Source organism: Cavia porcellus, unplaced genomic scaffold (genome assembly GCF_034190915.1).
Source record: "Cavia porcellus strain 051 isolate PalLab524CR breed Dunkin Hartley unplaced genomic scaffold, mCavPor4.1 scaffold_2, whole genome shotgun sequence".
NCBI classification, from domain to species: domain Eukaryota; kingdom Metazoa; phylum Chordata; class Mammalia; order Rodentia; family Caviidae; genus Cavia; species Cavia porcellus.
The window spans coordinates 10396174-10418486 of record NW_026947485.1 but is presented as its reverse complement, the minus strand read 5'-3'; the positions used below and the strand labels follow the sequence as shown (position 1 = coordinate 10418486).

At 45.1% G+C, this 22313-nt stretch overlaps 1 protein-coding gene and 1 long non-coding RNA gene across 8 annotated transcripts in view; one reads left to right on the top strand and one right to left on the bottom strand.

Annotated features, from left to right (window-relative positions):
- Nucleotides 1–10573: 10573 nt before the first annotated feature.
- On the bottom strand, nt 10574–22051 carry LOC134473505 (uncharacterized). Of its 2 annotated transcripts, XR_010043759.1 has the most exons (3): nt 21911–22051; nt 14616–16258; nt 10574–11599 (listed from the first exon to the last, which is right to left on the bottom strand). It is a non-coding gene; the product is annotated as an uncharacterized LOC134473505 (long non-coding RNA). The 2 variants fall into 2 exon arrangements; XR_010043756.1 differs by having other exon boundaries at nt 10574–16258.
- The window catches only part of Srpk2 (SRSF protein kinase 2), a 225596-nt gene continuing 219181 nt past the window's right edge, over nt 15899–22313 (top strand). Inside the window, exon 1 of one of the 6 annotated variants that reach the window (XM_063237900.1) lies at nt 15899–16084. In XM_063237900.1, the coding sequence (XP_063093970.1) occupies nt 15969–16084 (116 nt within the window). In that variant the 5' untranslated portion in view covers nt 15899–15968. Of the gene's footprint in view, nt 16085–22040; nt 22205–22313 lie in introns of those variants that run through there. The other 5 variants (XM_063237893.1, XM_063237883.1, XM_063237886.1 and 2 more) reach the window with 5 other exon arrangements.

The following is a 22313-nucleotide window of genomic DNA, read 5'->3' as shown; positions in this document are numbered from 1 at the left end:
GTGCAAACAAGAATCTTGTCCCTGACCAAAGGGAAGAGGCCAAGAGCAGGCAGGGTCCTGAGGACGGACGCAGTGTGGTGACGGCCTGTGCGGTCTGAAGGACGGGGAAGGGCATCCAGCATCCCGGCCAGTGACTCCGGCTGGCTGCACCCCTCTGTCGGCTTCCCCATCCCTCAAGCATGCTCGCCAGAGTGGCAATGAGAGGAGTGAAGACGTGCAGCGCTCCGCGGAGTGTGGGTGATACTTGTCCTGCGTCTGGCAGCAGACGTAAGAGAGAACACGGTTCCTCTTCCTCAGCCCCTCTCCTGATTTATTACATGTATAGTGGCCCTGTCTCTACTGTCCAGTTCTCCATCACATTGACTAATGAAAATTACAGAGGATGTAAGTTTTTCTATTACAAGTGTATTCTATAGTTCTGCACTTACAAATTTACATTTTATAAAAAGTGAGGCTCAACTTAAGTTTTCTTCTGGAAAATACGGTACCATGTGATGAATTCATTTTTTTGGCTGTGCTGGTTCACTGCCAGTCTGTGCATGGCTCTTCTCCCTGCCCCTACCAGTTACTGGGGATCGAAACCAGGGAGCACTGAGCAACACCCCACCTCCCACCCCCTTTTAAAACTCTTCTTTTTTTTTTTTTTTTTTTTTTTGTCTTTTTCCTTTTTATCAGTACTGGGGATCGAACTCATGACTGCCTGCTTGCAAGGCAGGCGCTTATGCCGCTGAGCTAAACCTCCAGTCCCCCTTTTAAAACTCAATACAGGATGTCTCTAGGTTGCCCAGGTTGGCTTCAGATTTGTGGTCTTCTTCCCTCAGCCTCACATGTAGCATGAATTGCTGACATGCATAACTCTGCCCTGCTTCATGGCTTTTCTTAAGCTTCAGTGGAAAAATGATTCAGGGTGAGCTCTTCCCACTACTCTGAGACTTGAGAACATTGCTTACTTCAGGGACTTAGTGTGGAATATAAATCACTTGAGCATAGACAGCAGGACATTTTCACGGTGGTTTGCTTGGCTTTGTGAGACAGCCTCACTGTGTATGTGTGCTGCTGACGTGAACGTGGGGTTTCTGGGCCGGCCTGGGACTGATTGCAGCCCTCCTGCCTCTGCCTCCCCAGTGCTGGAGTTACCACCGCACCCTGCTAGAATGTCTTCATTGTTAACGTGGAAGAGGCTTCTCTGCAAATTCACATAACAGAAGCAACCTCATCCTCAATGTAGAAGTATTTTTTTATTCTAAATTTTTGCTTAAAATAATAATTACTGTTTTTAATATAATGTAAACCAGCATTCTTCCTAAATGAAAATGCAGTTATCAATATCATGCTCTAAAATGTTTATGTTCATGGTTTTATAAGTAATAACTAGATAACCATTACACTAATAAAACCTGGTTAATCTTGAAATCTTGATTTCATATTATAAGTAATAATTAACCAGTGTACTGATTTTTTAAAAAATTACAGCCTGGCATGGTGGCACACAGCTGCAGTTCCTGGAGGCTGACACAGGAGATCACATGAACTCAATTTCAAAGCCAACTCGGGCAACATAGGAAAGCCCCAATCTTTAAAACATTCTGATCAATAGTTGAATCAACAAAAAAAAGAAAAAGAAAAAGGGCTGGGAATTTAGCTTAGCAGCATAAGCATTTGCCTTGCAAGTATGTGGTCATGAGTTCAATCCCGGGTACCCATAAAAAGGAAAAAGACAACAACAACAAAAAAATGAATCAGCCAAAATACTGGGAGTGGCCATAGTGATACGTCATGGGAACCTCGCCCCACCTCAAGCAGTGCAGAGGAGTACTAACGAGGACTTGCTCTGGAGTCTGCTTCTCAGACATTTCACACTTAAAGGGAGGGGTGAAAAAAGCAATATATCTAAATGGTTTTCGTACCCACTGATATATATGTCCTTTGATGTATATATCCTTTTTAAAAACAACATTAGGACAGTGAATCTTAATTTCAGAGGTAAAAGCCTAGTGGAAGAATTAAAAAGCTTTCTGGCCATGTTCTGAAGCATTTGCTTGCATAGCAAAGGACAAAGCTCTTCTTTGTTCGATGAAATCTGCTTTCTCACTTGGTGAGGCTGCCTTCCAACAGGAGGGAACATCCCAGTGGTGGACATGAGCACTTCGGAAGGTCTTGGAGAGGAATGTGGACACTGTCCAGCAGAAGGGGAAGACTGCACACAGGCACACCATCACCAGCTCGCAGTCTTGGAGGCTGCAGGGTGTGCAGAAAAGGTCCCCCTCCAGACAGGTGCTTTCCAGACTCAAAACCCAGTGGCATCTGGAAGCTGAAGGGCACCTCTGATCAGGCCCCACTGAGGGGGTGCACTGCTGCAGGTCTGCACTAGCTCACAGCAGCAGCGCTCAAGGCTGCCGGCCCCGTGATGCCAAGCTGGAGCCCGTGAGTGGACACTAAGACCCGGCTCCTCGGTAGCCCCGATTCAGTGCCTTCACCACCATGCACAGCTAGTGGCTCTGTTGTGGGTAGCACTGGCCTGGTAAAAAAGTCATCTGTCCAAGGTACGGAGGAGAGGTCACACGCATTGGGGGTGACCACCTGCGTTGCTAATAACTGCATGTGTGCTACGTGCAGTGGCTCACTGTAATTAGGCTGAGGGCTCACACTGATTCAGAATTCCACATGTCAAGTAGATCCCTGTAACAAGTCATTTTTTGTGGTGCTGGGGATCAAATACAGGTCCTCACACATGCTATGCCAGCACTGTACCACCACCATCCCAGCATTCTCCTAAAACTCGCTTCCATATGATTTCTGGTGTTCTCCTCCTTTCCACCTTTGCTTCCCATTCAGTGTCCTCCTCCTAGGAGGGTGCAGCTGGGATCTGAAGCTCAGGGGCAGAGCTCTTGCCCAGCACAGGCAGGCCTTGGGTTCAATCCCAGCTACTGCTGAACAAAAACAAGAATGGTAGAGTCAGATACTAATTTGTTCTGTGAGGCTGCAGTATGGCTTCATGTTAGAGCTTTTCAACCTGTGCTGAGGACTTCTGGAAACTAAAAAGATACGACTGGAAATCTATCATGGGAGGTTTCTCACAGTCCCTCTCCTACTGCGTACTTAGGGTCCCCTCAGAAGCTTGTGTTGGTTAAGTCGAGCTGTGTACAGTGGCAGCAGCGGCAACAAAGAATGCATCCAATACCTGGCAGCAACCTATAGAAATAGCATGTTTTTTCTTACATAGAGATACATCAGATTTGCAGCAATAACCGGTGATAAAATAGAGCCGTTCTAACAGTACGCTGTGATACAAGTCATGTAAACATCTCTCCTCCCCGACTCTGCTAGTTTATTTACTGTGATGAACTTTTAGACCATGATTGACTGCAAGTGGCCAAAATTGTGGACAGTAAAACCAGAGAAGACAGGGATTACTATTGGTAACTGGAAATTTTCCAGTAGTCACATTAAGAAAGTGAAAAAAGAAAATAAGGGGGTGGGACAGGTGAAATTTAATTTTGTATTTAAGCAAATGTATCTAAAGTATTTCAACTTATAATTAGGATTTTTTTTTTAATCATTTGGGCCAGGGGTTTAGCTCAGCAGCATAAGCATCTGCCTAGCAAGCATGAGGTCCTGAGTTCAATCCCCTGTACTAAACAAAAAAAAGAAAGAAAGAAAGAAAGTTGGGGGCCAGGGGTGTGATTCAGTGGTAGAACACTTGCCTGAGTCCCTGGGTTCAATCTCAGGACCACCACCAAAAACAATAATCCCATATATAGGGAGACTGATGGTGGCCAGGTATGCTGGTGCCTACCTGTAATCCTAGCACTGTGGGACCCTGTGGAAGGAGGATCACTACAAGTTCAAGGCCAGCATGTGCTGCATATTGAGACCTGTTTCCAAAGACCAAAAAATTGAAAAACTGACCAGAGCACAGTGGTGGCGCACACCTGTAATCCTAACACCGAGAACCTGAGGGAAGAGAAGCACAAGTCTGAGCCCAGCTGAGCACTGCAGCCATTTAGTGAGACCCTGGCTGAGGATGTAGCTCCATGTGAAAACCCTGGCTCAGTCCCAGTCCTGAAAAATAATTTACATTCTCTTTTAAAAGTTATACTAAGGGGGCTGGGGATTTAGCTCAGCGGCATAAGCACCTGCCTTGCAAGCAGGTGGTCGTGAGTTCGATCCCTGGTACCGGTAAAAAGGAAAAAGACAAAAAAAAAAAAAAAAAAAAAAAGTTATACTAAGTCTTCAAAACCTGATGGGTATTTTACACTTAAAAGTGTGTCTCCGTTTGTGGCTTTGGCTTTGGGATCATCACAGTCCTGAGGATCAAACCCAGGGCCTCGTGCACACGAGGCAAGCGCTGTTCCTCTGAGCTACTCCTGGCCGGTGGGCTCCACCTGGACTGGCTGTATTTCCATGCCCAGTGTGACCAGCAGCTGCCACAATGGACAGCACAGCTCAAGAAAGACCAGTTCTCCACTGCATGTCACCAATATAATAAGTCAGCCTTGGGTATTAAGGCTTAATCTGTGAAATTTGGGCTAGGTAGGCCGGAAGTGAGGCCAGTTAAATGTGAGTTTGAAGTGCTTTGTGGACTGTTCAGTTTTATGGTGACTGGAAGTGAGTATCTTTGCTGAGGAAGCACATAACAAACAAGATTGGTCACGGGGTCTCAGAGATTTCAGGGTGTTTGAAGTACTAGTTATACTGTTAAGGTGACAACCTGAAATTTTTTCTCATCTATAAATAATGCAAACTTAATCCTTCATGTAGCCTCTGTCTAGATTTTAAATTCCAAACTCATACAGTATGTTAATATGTTAAGCACACAAAGCTGAGAGCCTGGGTTATGCAGATGATTTAGGTAAGGTGATTTGGGCAGAGCTGAGGTTTTACTTTTGTTCCTTTGGTTTTTATTAATAGCTCTGTGGAGATATAATTCACATACAAGTCATATGAAGTGTACAATGCAGAGGTTTTTCGTGTATTTGGAGTTGTACAATGATTGTACAATATTGCTTATTTATCATCCCAAAAAGACATCCTATGGTTGGGGATGTAGTTCAGAGGTAGAGTACTTGTTTAATATGTGCAAGGCCCTGGGTTCAGTCCCCAACACCTGAAAAATAAAATAAGAGCTGGGTATGGTAGAACCCATCTGTAACCCCAGCATTCTGGGGAGGAGCTGAGCCAGGAAGACCTCACGTTCAATCCCAGCCTGGGCTATTTTAGTGTCTGACACCCTTCTCCCAATAGAAAACCAAAAGTAGCCTGGGGATGTAGCTCAGTGCAAAGACCCTGGGTTTGCTCCCCAACACCCCCTAAGAAAGAAACCTCATACCCATCAGCGTCACTAACACCCTCATCCCAGCAACCACTATTTTCTTGGCAAGAACTACTTCCAGCCTGTTTGTTCGAGTCCCTGAGTGGAAATTAAATTCCGCAATAATCCCCTCTCAGCCTAAGCTTTCCAGCTTCGCTGTGGAGTAGCTCACATCGGCACTTCATGACTTGGTATTGGCCAGCGACTCCAATGTCTGGATATCCCACATTCTGATTATGCCTCTGTCACTTGGTGGACATTTGGTTTCCATTCTTTGATCTACAAATCATGCTGTTGCAAACATTTTGTGCAAGGTTCTATTGGTCGTTCCCATTTCTCTAGGCCATAGCTCGGGACATAACCGCTGGGTCACAAGGCAACCCCAGCGTCCGTGTTCAGTCCTGGAGGAACTCCCAGCCTGTTCCCACTAGGAGCACGTGGCAGTTCACCTCTGCATGCTTGCCAAGCCTGCGTCTCCTCTTAGCCATCCCGCAGGTACATGGCGCTAGCTCACCAGAGCGTGCACGCGTGTTCCCAAGTGACCAATTATGATGACCGCGCTTTGCACGAATGCTTGTTGGCTGTTTGTCTGCCTTTGGAGAAACATCCGCTGAGATATTTTGCCCATGTAGGGGATTATTTGCATTCTTGTTGTTTAGTTCTGCATGCTCTTTATGTACTCTAGATCCAAGCGCCTTCTCAGCTGTAGGATGGGCATATATTTTCTCCCTCCTGAAGGTCTGGTTAAAGGCTGCAGATGACCTGTCTGAGATACACCTGCATGCAGCTCTGCAGGATGAGCCCCAAGGTGCTGCTGGGTTTGCTTTTGTCTCAGTGCTGGCCCCCTCGGCCCTGTACCTACACTGTGGTTGGTGCAGAATGGAACTGTCCTGACACCTCCACATGTGTACCTGCATTTTCTTAGCCAGACACATCCTATTTTCCATATCTTTTTCTAGCTCTAAAAGTAATATAAATATATACCTTTTTGTTTTCTATTTCAGTATTGGGGATTGAATTCAGGGTGCTTTTGCTGTGATGGAGTCAGCGAGCCTCACGAGAGGATGATGAGGCCCTCTTTAGGCCCTGCTGGTGATCGTGGTGTGCGGTGACTTCATCGCTGCCCTCTGCTTTGCTGTGCGTGTGTGTACATGTGTGCATATACACAGGGGTGGGGAGATTGGGGTGAACCCAAGCCAGCCCCTGGGCTGGGCATGTGTGCTACAGCCAAGCGAAGTACCCAGCCTCACTTTTCTTTAAAAACTCAGTTTATTTCGGATGAGGTTTATATACAATCTACAGAACTATTCTTCCTTAGAAATCTTGAAATTTCATCTATTAGTCCTAGCTGCTCATTTTCTTTGGTAAAGATTGAAGTAGTCTGAGATTTTGGGAACTCTATTAAATATACTGGCAAAAAAATCTTTAACTCACTTCCCGATAATATTTCGAAAAAATAGTTCATTAACTTGAATCATTATTTTCCAGGTTTCCAGATATGATATAAACATCTAATAAAAGAAAAAACAGTTTTTCTGTCTTTTTGAGACAGGGTCTCCCTACACAGTTCAGGCTGGCCTTCAACTCACTTTGTAACGCAAACTGGCCTCAGACTTGCAAGGATCCTTCTGCATCAGCCTCCTGAGTGCTGGGATTACAGGTGTGCACCACCACACCCAGCTGAAAAAATTGTGTATTTTTTTCCTAATTTTTCTTCTTGTAAGGTTCAACAGATGTTTTAAGTAATTTGGGGGGCTGCACTGTTAGGTGTGTTTCTGGTTTAGGGTGAAGCCTGAACACACACATCCTGGTCTCTGCTTCACAAGGTGTCACTGAGCTAGAGGAGAGCGAAGGTCAGAGAGAAGGGGAAATCACATGAGCCCAGAACACCACGTTCAGTGAAGGAAACCCTGGCAGCTGGCAGGCGCAAGGTCAGAAACACAAGCCCTGTCACCTCAGTACCCAGAGGCTGAGGCAGGAGGATCCCTATAAGTTCATGGCCAGCCTGGGCTATGTAGTAAGTTTAAGGCCAGCTTAAACCATATAGTGAGTGAGACCTTGTTTCAAATGAAGTCAACAAATACAAAGCAGGCAGAAAAGCATTTTGGGTAAGTCATAAAGAAAGTATCCCTGGAATTTCAGGGACCATGCTTTCTCCTTTTCTCCTCTTTATTTTTTATTTTAAAATTTAAAAAATGTTTTGAGATAGGATCTCACCATATAGTTCAGTATGTCCTTGAACTCACTATGTAGCCCAGGCTGCCCTTGAACTCACTTGGATCTGCCTTGCTTCAGCTTCCTGAGTGATGGGATTACAGATTTGCACCACATATCCAGCATCTTCTTTAGTAACTCAACAAATATTTGTTGAGCACATCGCCAGGCACTGTTTCTAGGCCTTGCTACAAGTGTGTTTGCCCTTGGGATTGAACCAGAAAACCATTCTCTGGCACAAGCATCCACATGGACGCAACCCTGGGTGCTGGCTCAGAGCCAGGCTGTCGGCACTCCAGGTGGACATGGGGGCCAGGGTGCAGCTGTGCGGCCCTCACCTGCCATCTTGCTCACTGAGGCATCCTCCCCTTACACAGAAGCTGAGAGAGAGAGCCCCATGGCAGGGACCACCATCATCACTACCGTGCAGCTGAGCAGGAGGCTAGGCAGCTTGGCAGCAGGACAGGAAGGGAAAGCGTGACCTGGTAGAAAGGGAACAGAGCCAGTGTGTGGTGCACGTCTGTAATCTCAGCATTCGGGAGGCTGAAGCAGGAGGACCCTGGCAGGGGCCAGCCTGGGCTGCATAGTGAGTTCAAGGCCAGCCTGAACTACATGGTGAGACCCTGTCTCAAAAAATAATTTTAAAAAAATTAATAAATCGAATGTAGATGATGGGTATCTCAACAGAGACTTTGATGTGTGTGTGTGTGTGTGTGTGTGTGTGTGTGTGTGTGTGCGCGCGCGCGCATGCGCATATAAATTGAAGGCGAAGGATCACAGGAAAAGCTGCCTATAGCACTTCGCTGGCATCTTGTGTGCAGTTTAAAAAATCCTAAAAGATAAGTCCTAGGCTGCAAAGGTAAAGCTCCAGAGTGCCATTTCCGAGGTGCCAGTCAGCCAGCAGGTTGCACAGTGCCAGCCTCCACACTTCACTGCCCAGGGCTGGCATCAGAAGCCCTGATCAAGGGCTCTGCAGGCCAGGGACAGACAGGGCTGCAGGAGCAGATGGCAAGGGAACTCCAGGGCAGGCAGGCGATTCAGCTGAACCAGCAGTGACTCTGGGCCCACCTCGGTCTCCTTCCTGCCTGGCTGCTCGGCCTGCTGAGGATGCATGCAACTGGGCCACACCATTGGTGGCTTCATGGGGGGAGCCAAAGGCAACCAACACCCCTCGAAACGCCCCCCCCCCCGCCACCTCTCTGGGTGCAGTGGTATCTGCTCAGACTCATGGACTGAAATGCTGGTTTAAGTATGTACTGGGGACTGAACCCAGGACTTTTGCATTGAGCTAAATCCCCAGCTGCTTTGTAATTTTTATTTTTTGAGACAGGGTCTTATTATGTAGTCCAGGTTGGTCTTCCTGCCTCAGCTTCCCAAGTGCTAGGGTTATAGGAGTGCACCTATGCTTGGCCTTTTATTAATTTTTGAGATAAGGCGTCATTAAGTCACCAAGTTGCTCAGGCTGGGTTCATACTTGGAATCTCCCTGCTTTCCTTCACTTCCCAGAGAGCTGGCATTTGCTGCCACACCCATCTTGAAATGTCTGTGTTCTTTATTTCTGCTTTATAATTTGATGGAAGCATTATGTTAATCTCTTATGGAATACTATTTGAGGAGAAACTGTATGATCAATAAACTTCATTTGTAGATAGCAAAAGGGTCATTGTAAAGTGTTTGTAATGCTCTTTGGCAATAAGCCCCATGTAGAGCTACAGATATAATGCAACTGCTATAAAAATTCTAATTTGTTTATTTTGGGGTTTTTTGAGAGTTGTAGCAATCCTCGTGCCTCAGCCTCTCAAGTGCGGAGGAGGAGGAGGGAAGGAGGGGGAGGAGGGAGAGGGGCGGAGGAGGAGGAGGAGGAGGAGGAGGAGCTCCTGGATTATTCCCGGGAGTCCCAGCAGGTGACCAACAAAGCTCTTTGTCAAGGTCATGTTATACACCAGAATCACAGCTTGGGTAACCAAGAGTCAAACCACAATAAACGCACAGGGTTTCACATACAGTCCCTGGGCTAATGCCAAAGGGAAGGTCTGTGGTGAGCATCACTTCCCTCCCTTACCGATAACCTTTAATGAGGAAGGAACAAAGGACCTGGGGCCTAGAAGGCAGTCTGGGGCAGGATGTGCTACCGCTTCTGACGACACCCTGGCTGGGCCTACTGGACCCAGGGGTGCCAACTCCAGTGCTGGCTGAAGCGCTGTCCTCTCCAGGTGGCCTGCAGGCCTGGCTCTTCCGATTGGCGGGCAGCCACAGCTTTGCTGTGTTTCATTTTTTGCCCTGACTTCCTTGAGGGACCAATCCCTCTCTGATTGCTTATTAATTTGTAGCTAAATTAGCTTTCTATAATAGCAGGACCTTGTCTCAAAATCCAAAAGGTGGGGTTCGGGATGTAATGTAAAAACCCTGGGTTCAATCCCCAGTACTGAAACCCCAAACAAAACAAAACAAAACTCATCACAATTGTAAGTAGTTCAACACACTAATCCCAGAGAAGTTAGAATACAGCTTCAACCCAAAATGTGGGCTGGGGATTTAGCTCAGTGGCATAAGCACCTGCCTTGCAAGCGTACAGTCCTGAGTTTGATCCTGGTACCAAAAAAAAAAAAATGTGGGAGTGAAGCCGGGCGTGATGGTGGCCCCTGTAATCCCAGTGACCCTAAGGCTGAGGCAAGAGAATTGATGTGAGTTTAAGGTTCAAGACCAGCCCGGGCCACATGGTGAGTTCAAGGCTTATCTGAATTACATAGTGAGACCGTCTGAAAAAGAGAAAGAAAGAAAAAGAAAGAAAGAAAGAAAGACAGGAAGAAAGAAAGAAAGAGAGCAGGGGATTTAGCTCAGTGGCATAAGCGTTTGCCTGACAAGCATGGCCTCATGAGTTTGAACCTCCATACCAAAAACAAAAACAAAAAACCACAGGCCACATAAATACAATCCTGGAGCACTGCATGATGAAGAAAAGAAACTGATACCATTTCCTCTGTCCAAGGTGCTGCAAGCAGGGGCTCTCCGAGAGTGATAGGCATTGAAACGCAGGACATTCCTGGGTCCATGGTTGTGATACTATTTATTTGTATTTTTAGAAGACATTGGCCTATTTTTCAAACTTTACCCCACTGAAAATATGCATTATGAGCCTTTTTGTTTATATTTTTCTGCAGAACTCATTTTCTGGACAATTTCAACATCACTATCTCCTCTAAATTGATTTTAATGCTTGCCGGGAGCTATTAGCAGATAAATTTGCTTTCACGGTGCTCAGTTTATTTGCTCTTACACGGTTTAAATACCTAATTTCTAGTGATGCTGTGTATGCGTGTGTGTAAATATAAGACTGTCGACTCGATTTTCTCCTCGGAACTTGGGAGTCGGGTTGCAGGAGCTGTGACTCCTTCCAGAAATTTCAGCCCCAGCTGAAGGGTGGCCCATGTCTGTACACCCACGTCCTGGGGGTAGGGTTGTGGTCATCTTGTCCTCCCAGCCTGGTGGACCCAGCAGATGGATTCGGCAGCATGAGTGAGCCCAGGTGAGACCAGAACTTCCCAGGGAGGTCAGAGAAATAATAAACCGCTGTTGTCTTGAGTTACTAGTCTGGGTGCTGGCAGTAAACAGCCAAGGCAATACCCAGCTAGGGATGACCAGATTGTCCAGGTGTTAGGTCACTACATGTAGCGGTAGACAGGAAGTGGAGAGGGAAAGAGGAGAACTGAAGAAATGTCCGAGAAGTCCGAAATAGAAAATACTGTATCACGCTGCATGATGCTTCAGAACATTGTGCTTCCACGCTGGCGACAAAGCGCAGGAGAAGAGATTCCACCCGCTCCAATTACTGCCTGGGATGCATCACAGAATATGCTGTACATATCCATCGGTTCAAAATACATTTAGCTGGAATTCTAGTTGAGTATCTCCTTTTCTTCATCATATTTTCAATGAACACATCCTAATTTTGTGTATTTAAAAATTTTTAGCCATGTGTGATGGCACATGCCTGTGATCCCAGTGCTCGGGAGGCTGAGACGGAAGGATCTCTAGGAGTTTGAGGCCAGCCTCAGCTACACAGTGAGCAAGACCCTGCCTCAAAAAAACCAAAAGAAAAATAATTAAATTTTGATTGGTATATGTTTGTACCAATCAATTATGTAGAACATAGTTAATTATTCATTGTGGGGGTTAGCACATGGACAGAACACATCTTTTATACCCCCTTACTCTCCTTTTTCCCAGCCCCACCTCTTAGTTTCTTTTCTATAGTGATCTAACTACTCTTAATAGGAAGAGTTGTATTAGTTGCAAAATTAGAAGAAAGGCATAGCTACTAGTACTGTATTATATAAAAAATAAACTTGTGAAACTCATAACAAGGTTGTTTTAGAAAGTATAGATATTGGAGCTGGGGATTTAGCTCAGCGGCATAAGCACCTGCCTTGCAAGCAGGCAGTTGTGAGTTCGATCCCTTGTACCGATAAAAACCCGAAAAACGCCAAAAAAAAAAAAAAAAAGAAAGAAAAAGAAAGTATAGATTTTATTTGTTTGTTTATAATACTGGGGATGGAACCCAGGCCTTTCCACTGAGCTACAACCCCCCAAAACTTTTTATTTTGTTTATTTTGCAACAAGGTCTTGCTATATAGTTCAAACTGGCCTTGAACTCATTATATAGCCCAAGCTAGCCTCAAACTTTCAGTGGTTCTCCTGCCTCAGCCTCCTGAATGCTGGAATTACGGATGTGCACCTCCATGCCTGGCTTTATTTTTATTTGCGAGACAGAGTTTCACTAAGTCATCAAGCTGCGTCGGTTGGCCTTAACCTTGTGATCCTTCTGCCATAGCCTTCTGAGTAGCTGGGCTTATAGATATATGCCACTGTGCCCACCTTTTGTTTTATGAATTCCACAGTACTTGCTGTTTACCAAGAACTGATGGAGAAATTAAGAATGCAAAATCAAGGAATGGGGATATAGCTCAGTGGCATAAGTACCTGCCTGGCAAGTGTGAGATCATGAGATGGATCCCCAACAAAAGAAAGAAAGGAAGGAAGGAAAGAAGAAAGAAAGGCCCTGCCCACAACCGCAGTACTTCATAAAAGAAAAGCCTGAGCCAGGCGTGGTAGCACAGATCTTTACCCCAGCACTTGGGAGGCTGACGCAGGAGGATCTCTGTGAGTTCAAGACCAGCCTGGGACACAAAGTGAGCTATAGGGCAGCCTGAACTACATAGTGAGTGTCAAAAAGACAAAAACAAAACAAAACAAAAAAAACTGTCCTCAGGCAACACAGTTTTAGGTTTCTTTAGCACTGCAACGTAAAGAAAGATTCTGGGCTACAGATTAATTCATGGTAGTGTGCACTTTATTTATTTATTTATCCCCCCCCCCTTTTTGTCTTTTTCCTTTTTATTGGTACCAGGGATCGAACTCACAACTGCCTGCTTGCAAGGCAGGCACTTATGCCGGTGAGCTAAACCTCCAGCCCCTAGTGTGCACTTTATTGACTTTTTTCTGAATTTAAAAAGTTCTGAGAATCAGTGGGAAATACTAGGAATGCCTTAAAATCAATGCAATTATCGCTACAACTATTTTGGAAATACTTTTGGTAGCATTTGCTAAAAACAAATGCAGACATATCCTATGACTAGCCAGTCCATTTACAGGTATCCACTCACCTAAAGCCAGGTAAGGGACACTCCAGCAGCACTCTCCCGATACCCCATGCTGGAGACAGCCTGGTGGGCCGCTCCTGATAGTTAGGTAGCCATTGGTCTACATGAGACAAAGCAATTACTTATACCTTATTGGGGCTATGCCAATTACTGTTTGTGAATCAGGGCCTCACTATGTAGTTCAGGCTGGCCTTGAACTCAGTGTGCATCCCAAATTTCCAGAGATCCTCCTGCCCACGCATCTTGAATGCTGGGATTATGGGCATATGCCACTACCTCAGGTTAGGCCAATTATTTATTCAGTTATTTACTTATTTGGGTACTGGGGATCAAACTCACAACCATGCACTTGCTAAGCAGGCACTTACCCCACTGAGCTAAATCCCAGCCCTAAACCAATTGATTTAACCAAACAAATTAATATAAGGAATGGTCTGCTTGTACAAGTATCGGGGAACTAAGTTAAGGGGGCATGAACGCACCCAGTGATAATGCAGGAGAAAGCCAGTGTGGTGGCACACACCTGTACCCCTAGCACTCAGGAAGATGAGGCAGGAGGATCTGAGAGTTCAAAACCAGCCTGGGCTATGTATGCCTCAAAAAACAAAGTCAAAACCAGATGCAGTTATTAGCACCCACCTCTAGGTCTGGGGAATAAAGCCAAGAAGCTCAGAGGAGTGATGGGACCTGGATCTCAGTGGCAGGGTGCTGCTGGGTGCTAAGGGTACTGCTCAAGTGTGTGGGAGGCAGAAGCCAGCTCTGCTCCCAGCAAGGACCTGTGTTGAGACGCTGGGACAGGACTGGCACAGGTGGGAGCTGGCCTAACTGTTCTCTAGGTTCCAGTGTCCTTTGGGTGCCCCTGGCAGGCAGAACAAGTGGAGCTCCCACTAGCAGAGTAGCAAAGGCTTGCAGCTAAGATGGGTGAGGCTCAGGGCTAAGAGATGGTAGCTGAACAAATGCACTCACAGGGCTGGGCTGTACTCAGTGGTAAAGCACCTGCCTAGCATGCTCCATACCCAGGGTTAGATCCCAGTGCTGTCTGTTTAAAAAAAAAAACTGAAAGGATCAATACATCAATAAATGGGCTGGGAATGTAGCTCAGTGGCATAAGCACTTACCTGGCAAGCACAAAGTCCTGAGTTACATTCCTGGTACAAAAAAAATTTTTTTTTCTTTAAAAATGTGGTATAAGCCAGGCATGGTGGCCCACAACAGTAATCTCAGCATTGAGGAGGCTGAGGCAGGAGGATCATTGCAAATTCAAGACCAGCTTGGGCTACAAAGTGAACTCTAGGTCAGCCTGAACTGCATAGTGAAACCCTGTCTTACAAAGAGAAAAAAAAAAAAGTGGCATAGTCATGCTGGACTGGCAGCAGCTTGTTACACCCAGCTGAACTGAATTAGTGTGGTGCTGGGTGTGGAAGGCCCACCTGAGGATTGTTGCCAACAGCATAAAAAGGAGAACTGGAGAGGGAGAGGTGGTGCTGTCAGTCCTCCTGGAAAAGCTTGTTGCACTGGCTTCCTGGTAGGAGCTTGACTATTCTCATTGTCAGAGGAGCTCCACAGAAGATGACTGTGGTACTTTTCGGGGAGATCCCTGGTCCTTACTTTGAGCCTTGCTTCCTAGCTCTAGTGTAGACTTCTAGCTTACACCACTGGCCTGGGCGCCTTCCCAGTGCAGATCCTTGAAACAGGTGTGCAGGAGACATTGTCGTGGGCTTTAGGTCTTCAGCTGGACTCATTGGAGGCATGGTCATGGCTCTAGGGTTCTAGCTAGACTCATGCAGGACACAGCTGTGGGATCCAGACCTCACCTGGATTCTTTGATTTTTCTAGTCTGAGAATAAATGTCTTGCACTCTTTTGTATTTGACTCTTTGGGTGACTACTATAAAATAATCCTATAAACTATGTGTCCTGTATTAAATTGTTTTCCTTACAAATCCTGCCTTTAGCAGTCAATCAGTGGGTTACTACAAAATACAACTCATAGCGTGATGCCAGCACTCAGGATGCTGAGGCAGGGGAATCCATGAATTGAAGGCCAGCCTGGACTGCATAGCGATACTCTGCCTCCAAAAAAGAAAGGAAAATGAACTGGGCGTGGTGGGGCATACATATAATAATCCCAGCGCTCTGGGAAATTGAGGCAGGAAGATCAAACATTTGAGCCCTGGACAATGTAGCAATTTAGTGAGACTCCGTCTGAGATAAAAAATAAAAAGAGCTGGGGAAGGCCCTGGGTTCAATCCCAGTAACACACACAACCAAAACTATCTGAACACAGCCCTGGGCGTATCTGGAGGAGCCACTTGTGAGCTGGCATCTGTAAGTGTGTTCTGTAACATTTTATTTATGGCAAATCTGTTACTATTGACGATTTCCCAAGATTATCTACATTTCTTTTTCTTTCCTCTGAATGCTGAACAGAAAATTCCCTTCCTTTCATCAGCCGCAGGAGGCATTTGAGGATGCTGGCTGGCTCGGAGTGCGTGCACTCAGCACAGGAGGAAGTGACCCCTGGTGGCGGCTGTGCAATCGGCCACCCCTCTTCAGAGGCGGCGCTCAAGTCTTCCGACCAGCCTGTGCCGCTGGTGGATAGAATGTGGCAGAGGCGATTGTGACTTCCGGACGTAGGTCACAAAAGGCTGCGCGGTTCCTTCTAGGTTCTCGTCCTATTGGTTGTGCAAGCCGGCGCTGCGGCAGCCCCATGGGTAGGCGCGGGCTGTGAGGCACGAAGTCTCCGCAGCACCCCAGGACCGAGGCTTCCTCTCAGTCATGTGAATGAACCACCTGGTAACAGATCTCCAGCCTCAGTCAAGCCCGCAAATGTCTGCCGCTCCCGGGGACACCTCCACGCACCAGCTAACCTGTTCCAACGTTCCTGGGCCTCAGAGATCGTGAGCTTAGAGATGTTCATTAGTTTTTACTTCTTCTTCTTCTTATTTTCTTTTCTTTTTTTCTTTGTGAGCTGGAAGTGGTGGTTCATGACTGTAACCCCAGCGCACAGGAGGCTGAGGCAAGAGGATCGCCACAAGTTGGAACCCAGCCTGACCTACATACTGAGACCCAGTCTCAGAGAGACAGAGAGAGAGAGAGAGAAAAAGAGGTTATACCATAATAGTTAACTAATATATTCCTTAACATGCATGTGTGTGACTAGTTCATATTTATTCACTTACTTATTTTTGTGGTTCTGAGGATCTAATCCAGAGGTACTCTACCACTGAGCTGCATCTCTAGCCTCCTCCCCTTTTATTTATTTATTTTTTTTTGTTTTGAGATAGAATCCCTCTTAAGTTGCCCAGGCTGGACTGGACTTTGCGATCTTTTTGCCTCAACTTCTCAAGTGCTATACTGTATGTAATTTTTTTTCAAGACAAGGTCTGTGTGTGTTGTCCAGGCTGCCCTTGATGTCTCTATGTAGCTTAGGTTGGCCTCAAACTCCTGGCAATCCTCCTGCCTCAGTTTCAGACTGTGGGATTACTAATATTTATTTCATGCTTAGGTCCTTTTCTAACGATGTGTAATGATTTAATCTTAACAGACAAGACTGCATACTTTTCCAAGTGTTTTATGTGAACAAACTCATTTAACACCTCAGAACTTATAGCTTGGGAATGTTAGGGTCCTCATTTGCCAGATGAGGCAACTGAGTCATAGAGAATTCACCCAGGGGGCCAGCGGCAGACCTGGACCTGCATTTGAACTCTGGCCTCGTGGCCCTGAGATCTCTATGTTCATCTCTTTGCTGCCCTGCTTTCAGTGGTGCCCTTGAGAAATGCTTTCTAATGAAACAACAAAGGACAGGCCGTAAGCTTCATTGAGCACTTTGCTAAAAATTCAGACACCTTGGAAGTCCTTAAAAGGCTGGTTTCTCACCCATTAAAGGGCCCAGAATAGATGGTGCAACATTTGAAGCCTTTCCCCAACTCCCTGAGGTGCTAAATCTCCCTTCTAAGATCCAACCAGTTTTAGGGCTCCGCTTGGAAGTGTCCAAGAGCAATCACTTCTGCAACTCTCTCTTCATTTTCTATTCCATCTACTAAAAACTCATACGTGGCTGTCTCGGGTTACACTGCATGAGACTGACAGGAAAAGTGTACGTCCTGCCTTCCTTGCCGCTTTCTGATCACGGTGGGGACCACCGTATACCCATTTCTAAGGTCATCTGATATTCCCACTCTTAACTACATCTACTTAACTCATTTGATATGTGTAATAATAAATGATGCTACCATAAAAAAAGGAAATCATACCTATTGTTTCTTTAAAAATATATTTCCTTTTAAATATGGAAAAATATTTAATTTCCAAATCAGCAGAGATTAGGTCTATAATTTAGATTTTTTTTTTTTTTTTTTTTTGAGACAGGGACTGAATTCATGACAATCTTCCTGGCTCAGCTTCCCAAGTGCTGGGATGGCAGGTAAATGCCACCAGGTCCAGTTAGAATTCTTTTTTGGAGCATCTCATGTTGGATGTGGATGTGTAAAGTTGTTGATTGACACTTAATGTGGCATATTTTAATTCAATAAATTCAAAGCAACTCATAAACATTAGCAGTGAATATAGTCTTCGCCTATTTTATAAAAGAAGCAAGAAGGACCGGTGAGATAGTCTTAAGGTATTTATTATTAGTGTTTTCATTTTTTGAGACAGGATTTCCTCATTCAGTTCAGGGTGACTTTGAACTCGCTGTGTAGCCCAGGTTGGTCCAAGTTTATTTTCTCCTACCTCAGCCTCTTGAGTGCTGGGGTTATGGTGTGCACCACTACGTCAGTTTTAAAGTCTACTTAAATGTTACCTCCTCAAAAATTGTTTTCCATAAAAATGATTAGGCTGGGGCTGCAGCCTAGTAATTTCTCTCTCTTTTTTTTTTTTTTTTTTTTTTTGAGGCAGGGTCTCACTATGCAGTTCAGGATGGCCTTGAGCTTACTTTGTAGCCCAGGTTGGTCCTGAATTTACAACAATCCTCCTACCTCAGCCTTTTGAATACTAGGATTAAAGGTACGAGCGACCATGCCTGGCTTATTTTTTATTTCTTGACTTTTTTTTTTTTTTTTTTTTGATACTCATGACCTTGCGATTGCCAAGCAGGCACTTATGCCTCTGAGCTAATCTCCTGGCCCTATTTCTTGACTTTTGACAGTAGAACATAAGCTCTATGAGAATAGGGTGTGTTTTCTTGTTTTGGTCTTTTTCTGGTTTTGTTTGAAGGAGAGCCTCACTGTGTAGCCCAGGCTGGCCTTGAACTTGTGGCTATCCTCCTGCCTCCGCTTCTGAGAACTGGGATGACAGGTGTGTGCTACCACACCTGGCGAGAGCGAGAAGATTTTGTGCGCTTCATTTTCTGTTCTCAACTTGGTATCTAAAATAATGGTTGCCCAATAAAAAATGATAAGTATTTGGCAAAAAATTGAATGAAAAGATTCAGCAAAACTATGTCACTTTTGCCTAACTTTAAAATAATCGCCATTTATCGAAGAATCACTTATGGGGTAAACATCCTCACCTATAAGGGTTAGTATTAGTATTATTTCCATTTTCCACATGTTGTAATTACATAACTTGTCTGAGTTAGCAGCAAAGAGTTTCAAAATTTGGCTAAATGAAAGGGGCCCAGTCACAAAAGCCACATACTGTATGATTCTATTTATGTGAGCTATTCAGAACACATATGTCTAGCTGAGTGTGGTGCATTCCTGTAATCCCAGCACTTGTGAGGCTGAGGCAGGAGGATCACCATGGGTTCGAGGCTAGTTAAGTTCAACGCAGGTCTGGACCCTTTCTTGAGGTCCTTTTTCTTTCTTGAGACCCTTTCTCAAAAAAATAAAGATTCACTGGGTGTGGTGGCACACACCTATATTCCTAGCATTTGGAAGGCTGAGGCAACAGGATTGCTGTGAGTTCCAGTCTACCCTGAGTTACATAGCATGTTCAAATAGTGAGATGAAAGCTCAAAAGAAGAAAAAAATAACAAAAAACCAGCCCCTCTAGCTCCTACCCAAAACATAGCCCAAAAAGCACGGGGGCTATAACTCATTATGAAGGTCTTGAGCTTAATCCCCATTACTGGAAAAAAAATCACTTGGGTTGGTCATACACTATTCAATGAAAGACCAGTCTTTTATGTATCCTTGTATTCATAGCACAAGCATGCATGCACACACACGCACATGTATACACATGCACGCACACACACAGGAAAAGATATTCAAACCCCCCTCACAACCATTTTTTTTTGGTTTTTGTTTGAGACAGGGTCTTTCTATGTAGTCCAGGCTGGCCTTGAGCTTGAGGTGATCCTCTTACTTCAGCCTCCTGAGCGCTGAAATCAAAATTGTAGGCCCCCATGCTTGGCTAACTCACAGATAATTTTTGGGTTTGACTTTGGTTTGTCTGTCTTAATTGAAGTGAAATTCCTCTAAAGTGCAGCAAATTGTTTTAAAGTAGCCAGTTCAGCGGGTGGCATGTAAACATTCACCATGTGGTGCTGCCACCATGTCTGTCAGCTCTGAGCCACTCCCCCCACCCCAGAAGTCTGGTCCACTTTGAGCACCTGCTGCTTCATTCCTCCTTCCTGCCCCCTGGTTCCAGTGGACTTGCCTATTCTGGAGATTTCATGGAAATGGAATCATATAATATGGACCTTTTGTGTCTCTTATTTTTGGTACTGGGGATTGAACTGGGTCCTCACACTGAGCTACATCTTTATTTTACTTTTGGTTTGAAATAACATCTTGCTAACTTGCCCAGGCTGGGCTTGAACTTGCCATCCTTCTGCCTCAGCCTCTGAGTGTTGGGATTTATAGGTGTGTGTTACTGTGCCTGGTTGTGTCTGGCTTCTTCCATTTAGTAAGTGAAAAATGTCATTGTTTTTAGGGCTTTCCCAGGTTGTAGCATATGTCAGCATATATCTCGGTGCTTCGAACTGAACCCAGGCACCCGTGCATGTTAAGAACAACCACTGAATTACACTCTCTTCCTAGTACATTCTATGGACCGTGTTCTATTGTATCAGTGTTTTTTTTATACCACTGGGGATTAAATCTAGGGCCTTCACATGCAGCTATGCCTCCATCCCTCTTTTGTTTTTTTATTTTGAGACAAGGTGTTAGCATATGTTCCAGAGAACCAAGCAGTTAAGACAGGGTCTTGCTAAGTTGATAGGTTGCCTAGGCTGGGCTCACACTGAAAGATTCTCCTGCCTCAGCCTTCTAGGGTGCTGGGATTCTAGGTATATACCACTGTGCCTGGCTTTTGTATTTCATCTTTATTATGGCTGAAAAATGTCATTGCATTTAGGGACCACAGTTCTTTATCCTTTCATCAGCAGATGGACAGTAGGGTATTTCCGTATTTAGCTCTTGTGATGTCCATATAAACATTCCCCAAAGATTGCTTGACTACTTGTGGGTATACACTTAGGAGTAGGCTTGTTGGTAATCCTATTACCTTTCTGAGGAACAGTTAGTTTTCTTAGGAACTGTACCCTTTAACATTCCCACCAACAAATGCATGAGTATTCCAATTTCCCAGTATGTGAAGGATCTAAATTCTCACCAAGATATATTTACTGTATGAAAAAAAATAATTGGCCATCCTGGTAGGTGGGAAGTGGTGTCTCATTGTGGTTTTGCTTTGTATTTCTGCAATGATTAATGATTTTAAGGATCGTGTTTTATATATACTCATTTGTGTTTGGAAAAATGCCTATTCAAATCCTTTGCCCATTTCTTATTTTTATGTTTTATGTTTGATTTTTTGAGGCAGGGTCTTGCTGTGAAGTTCAGCCTGGCCTTGAACTCTCTTGGTGATCCTCCTGCCTCCTCCTGAGTGCTGATATCATATCATAATTGGCCATAACAGAATTCTTAGAATACTTTTGTTCTTAATAGATACACACTGAAATACTATTTAGTGTTAAGGGTAAAAGATTTTGCAATATTTTGCAAGTGATTTAGCAAAATAAACCAACCACATAGAAGGCAAACATGGAGGAATGATTTAAAAACTGGTGACTATGGTTGTTCATTTTTCTAATCATCTTTTAATGGGGTTTATATTTTTAAAAATAAAAATTTGAAAAAGAAACAAGTTCTATCATGTACAGGCACAAATTTTCTATGATAAATGTGATCATTATATATCTAAAATGTACCAATAAAATCTGACAGGAAAAAAATTGAAAACGTCGAAATCTGTTCAAAAATCAAACAGCATTTCCTCTTGTGTTATTTAACATCTTTAGAGTAATACTGAAAACTTTAAATAATAAATGTTATACTTAGTTCTATAACTAAGGAAAGGAACTAATGTCAAGATGCGTATCTTGTATCTTTTTTTTTTTTTTTTTTTCTTTTGTGGAACCTGGGATTGAACTCACAACCCTGTGCTTACCAGGCAGGCACTTAGGCCACTGAGCTAAACCCCCGACTCCAGGGATGCCTATCTTTCAAAGCTATTGCGATTAAACAGACGGGAGAACACTTCAGTTACGTTTCTGTGCCACTGTGAACTTGATTCCTATCTTTAGGAGCCTGGTTGGGTGCAAAGAGTGGAACCAACCAGGCTTGAATTTGGATCCTGCTGGGTTGCAGAATCTCTCTAGGACTCAGTTTCCTGGCAGTAACTAGAGAAAATAACTGTCTTGTCTGATTGTGTGCCATCCTAGGTTGTTCACAAAACTGAGCTTCACTTCGTGTGCAAAAGCTTCACGATACCTTTCATGCTATCTGCAGCTTTTCCTTCATTAAGCTTGTGCGGGATCCCGTGCGGGAGGCCGGCAGGAGGGAGAAAAGGACTTCGCCAAGGTCACTCAGCTGATCTAGGACCCAGGCTTCACAGCTTTTGGTCCAGTGCCCTTTCCACGCCCGCCAGAGAGGAGGGAGCAGCCCTCAGGGGGATGCGGGGATGTAGAGGCGCCAAAGGAGAGAAGAGGCCGCGCGAAGAGAGGCGGTGCGAGGCCGGCGGAGGCGTGGGCCCGGCCGGGACCCATGGAGAGGCTGCTGGCCGGGGTGCGGAGGGCGCGGCCGCTGGTAGCGGGGAGGGTCGCGAGGGCCCGCCCCACGCCGCACGAGCAGCTGGGGGCCTGGGCGGCCTGGGGGTCGCGGGCGTGGGCGGACC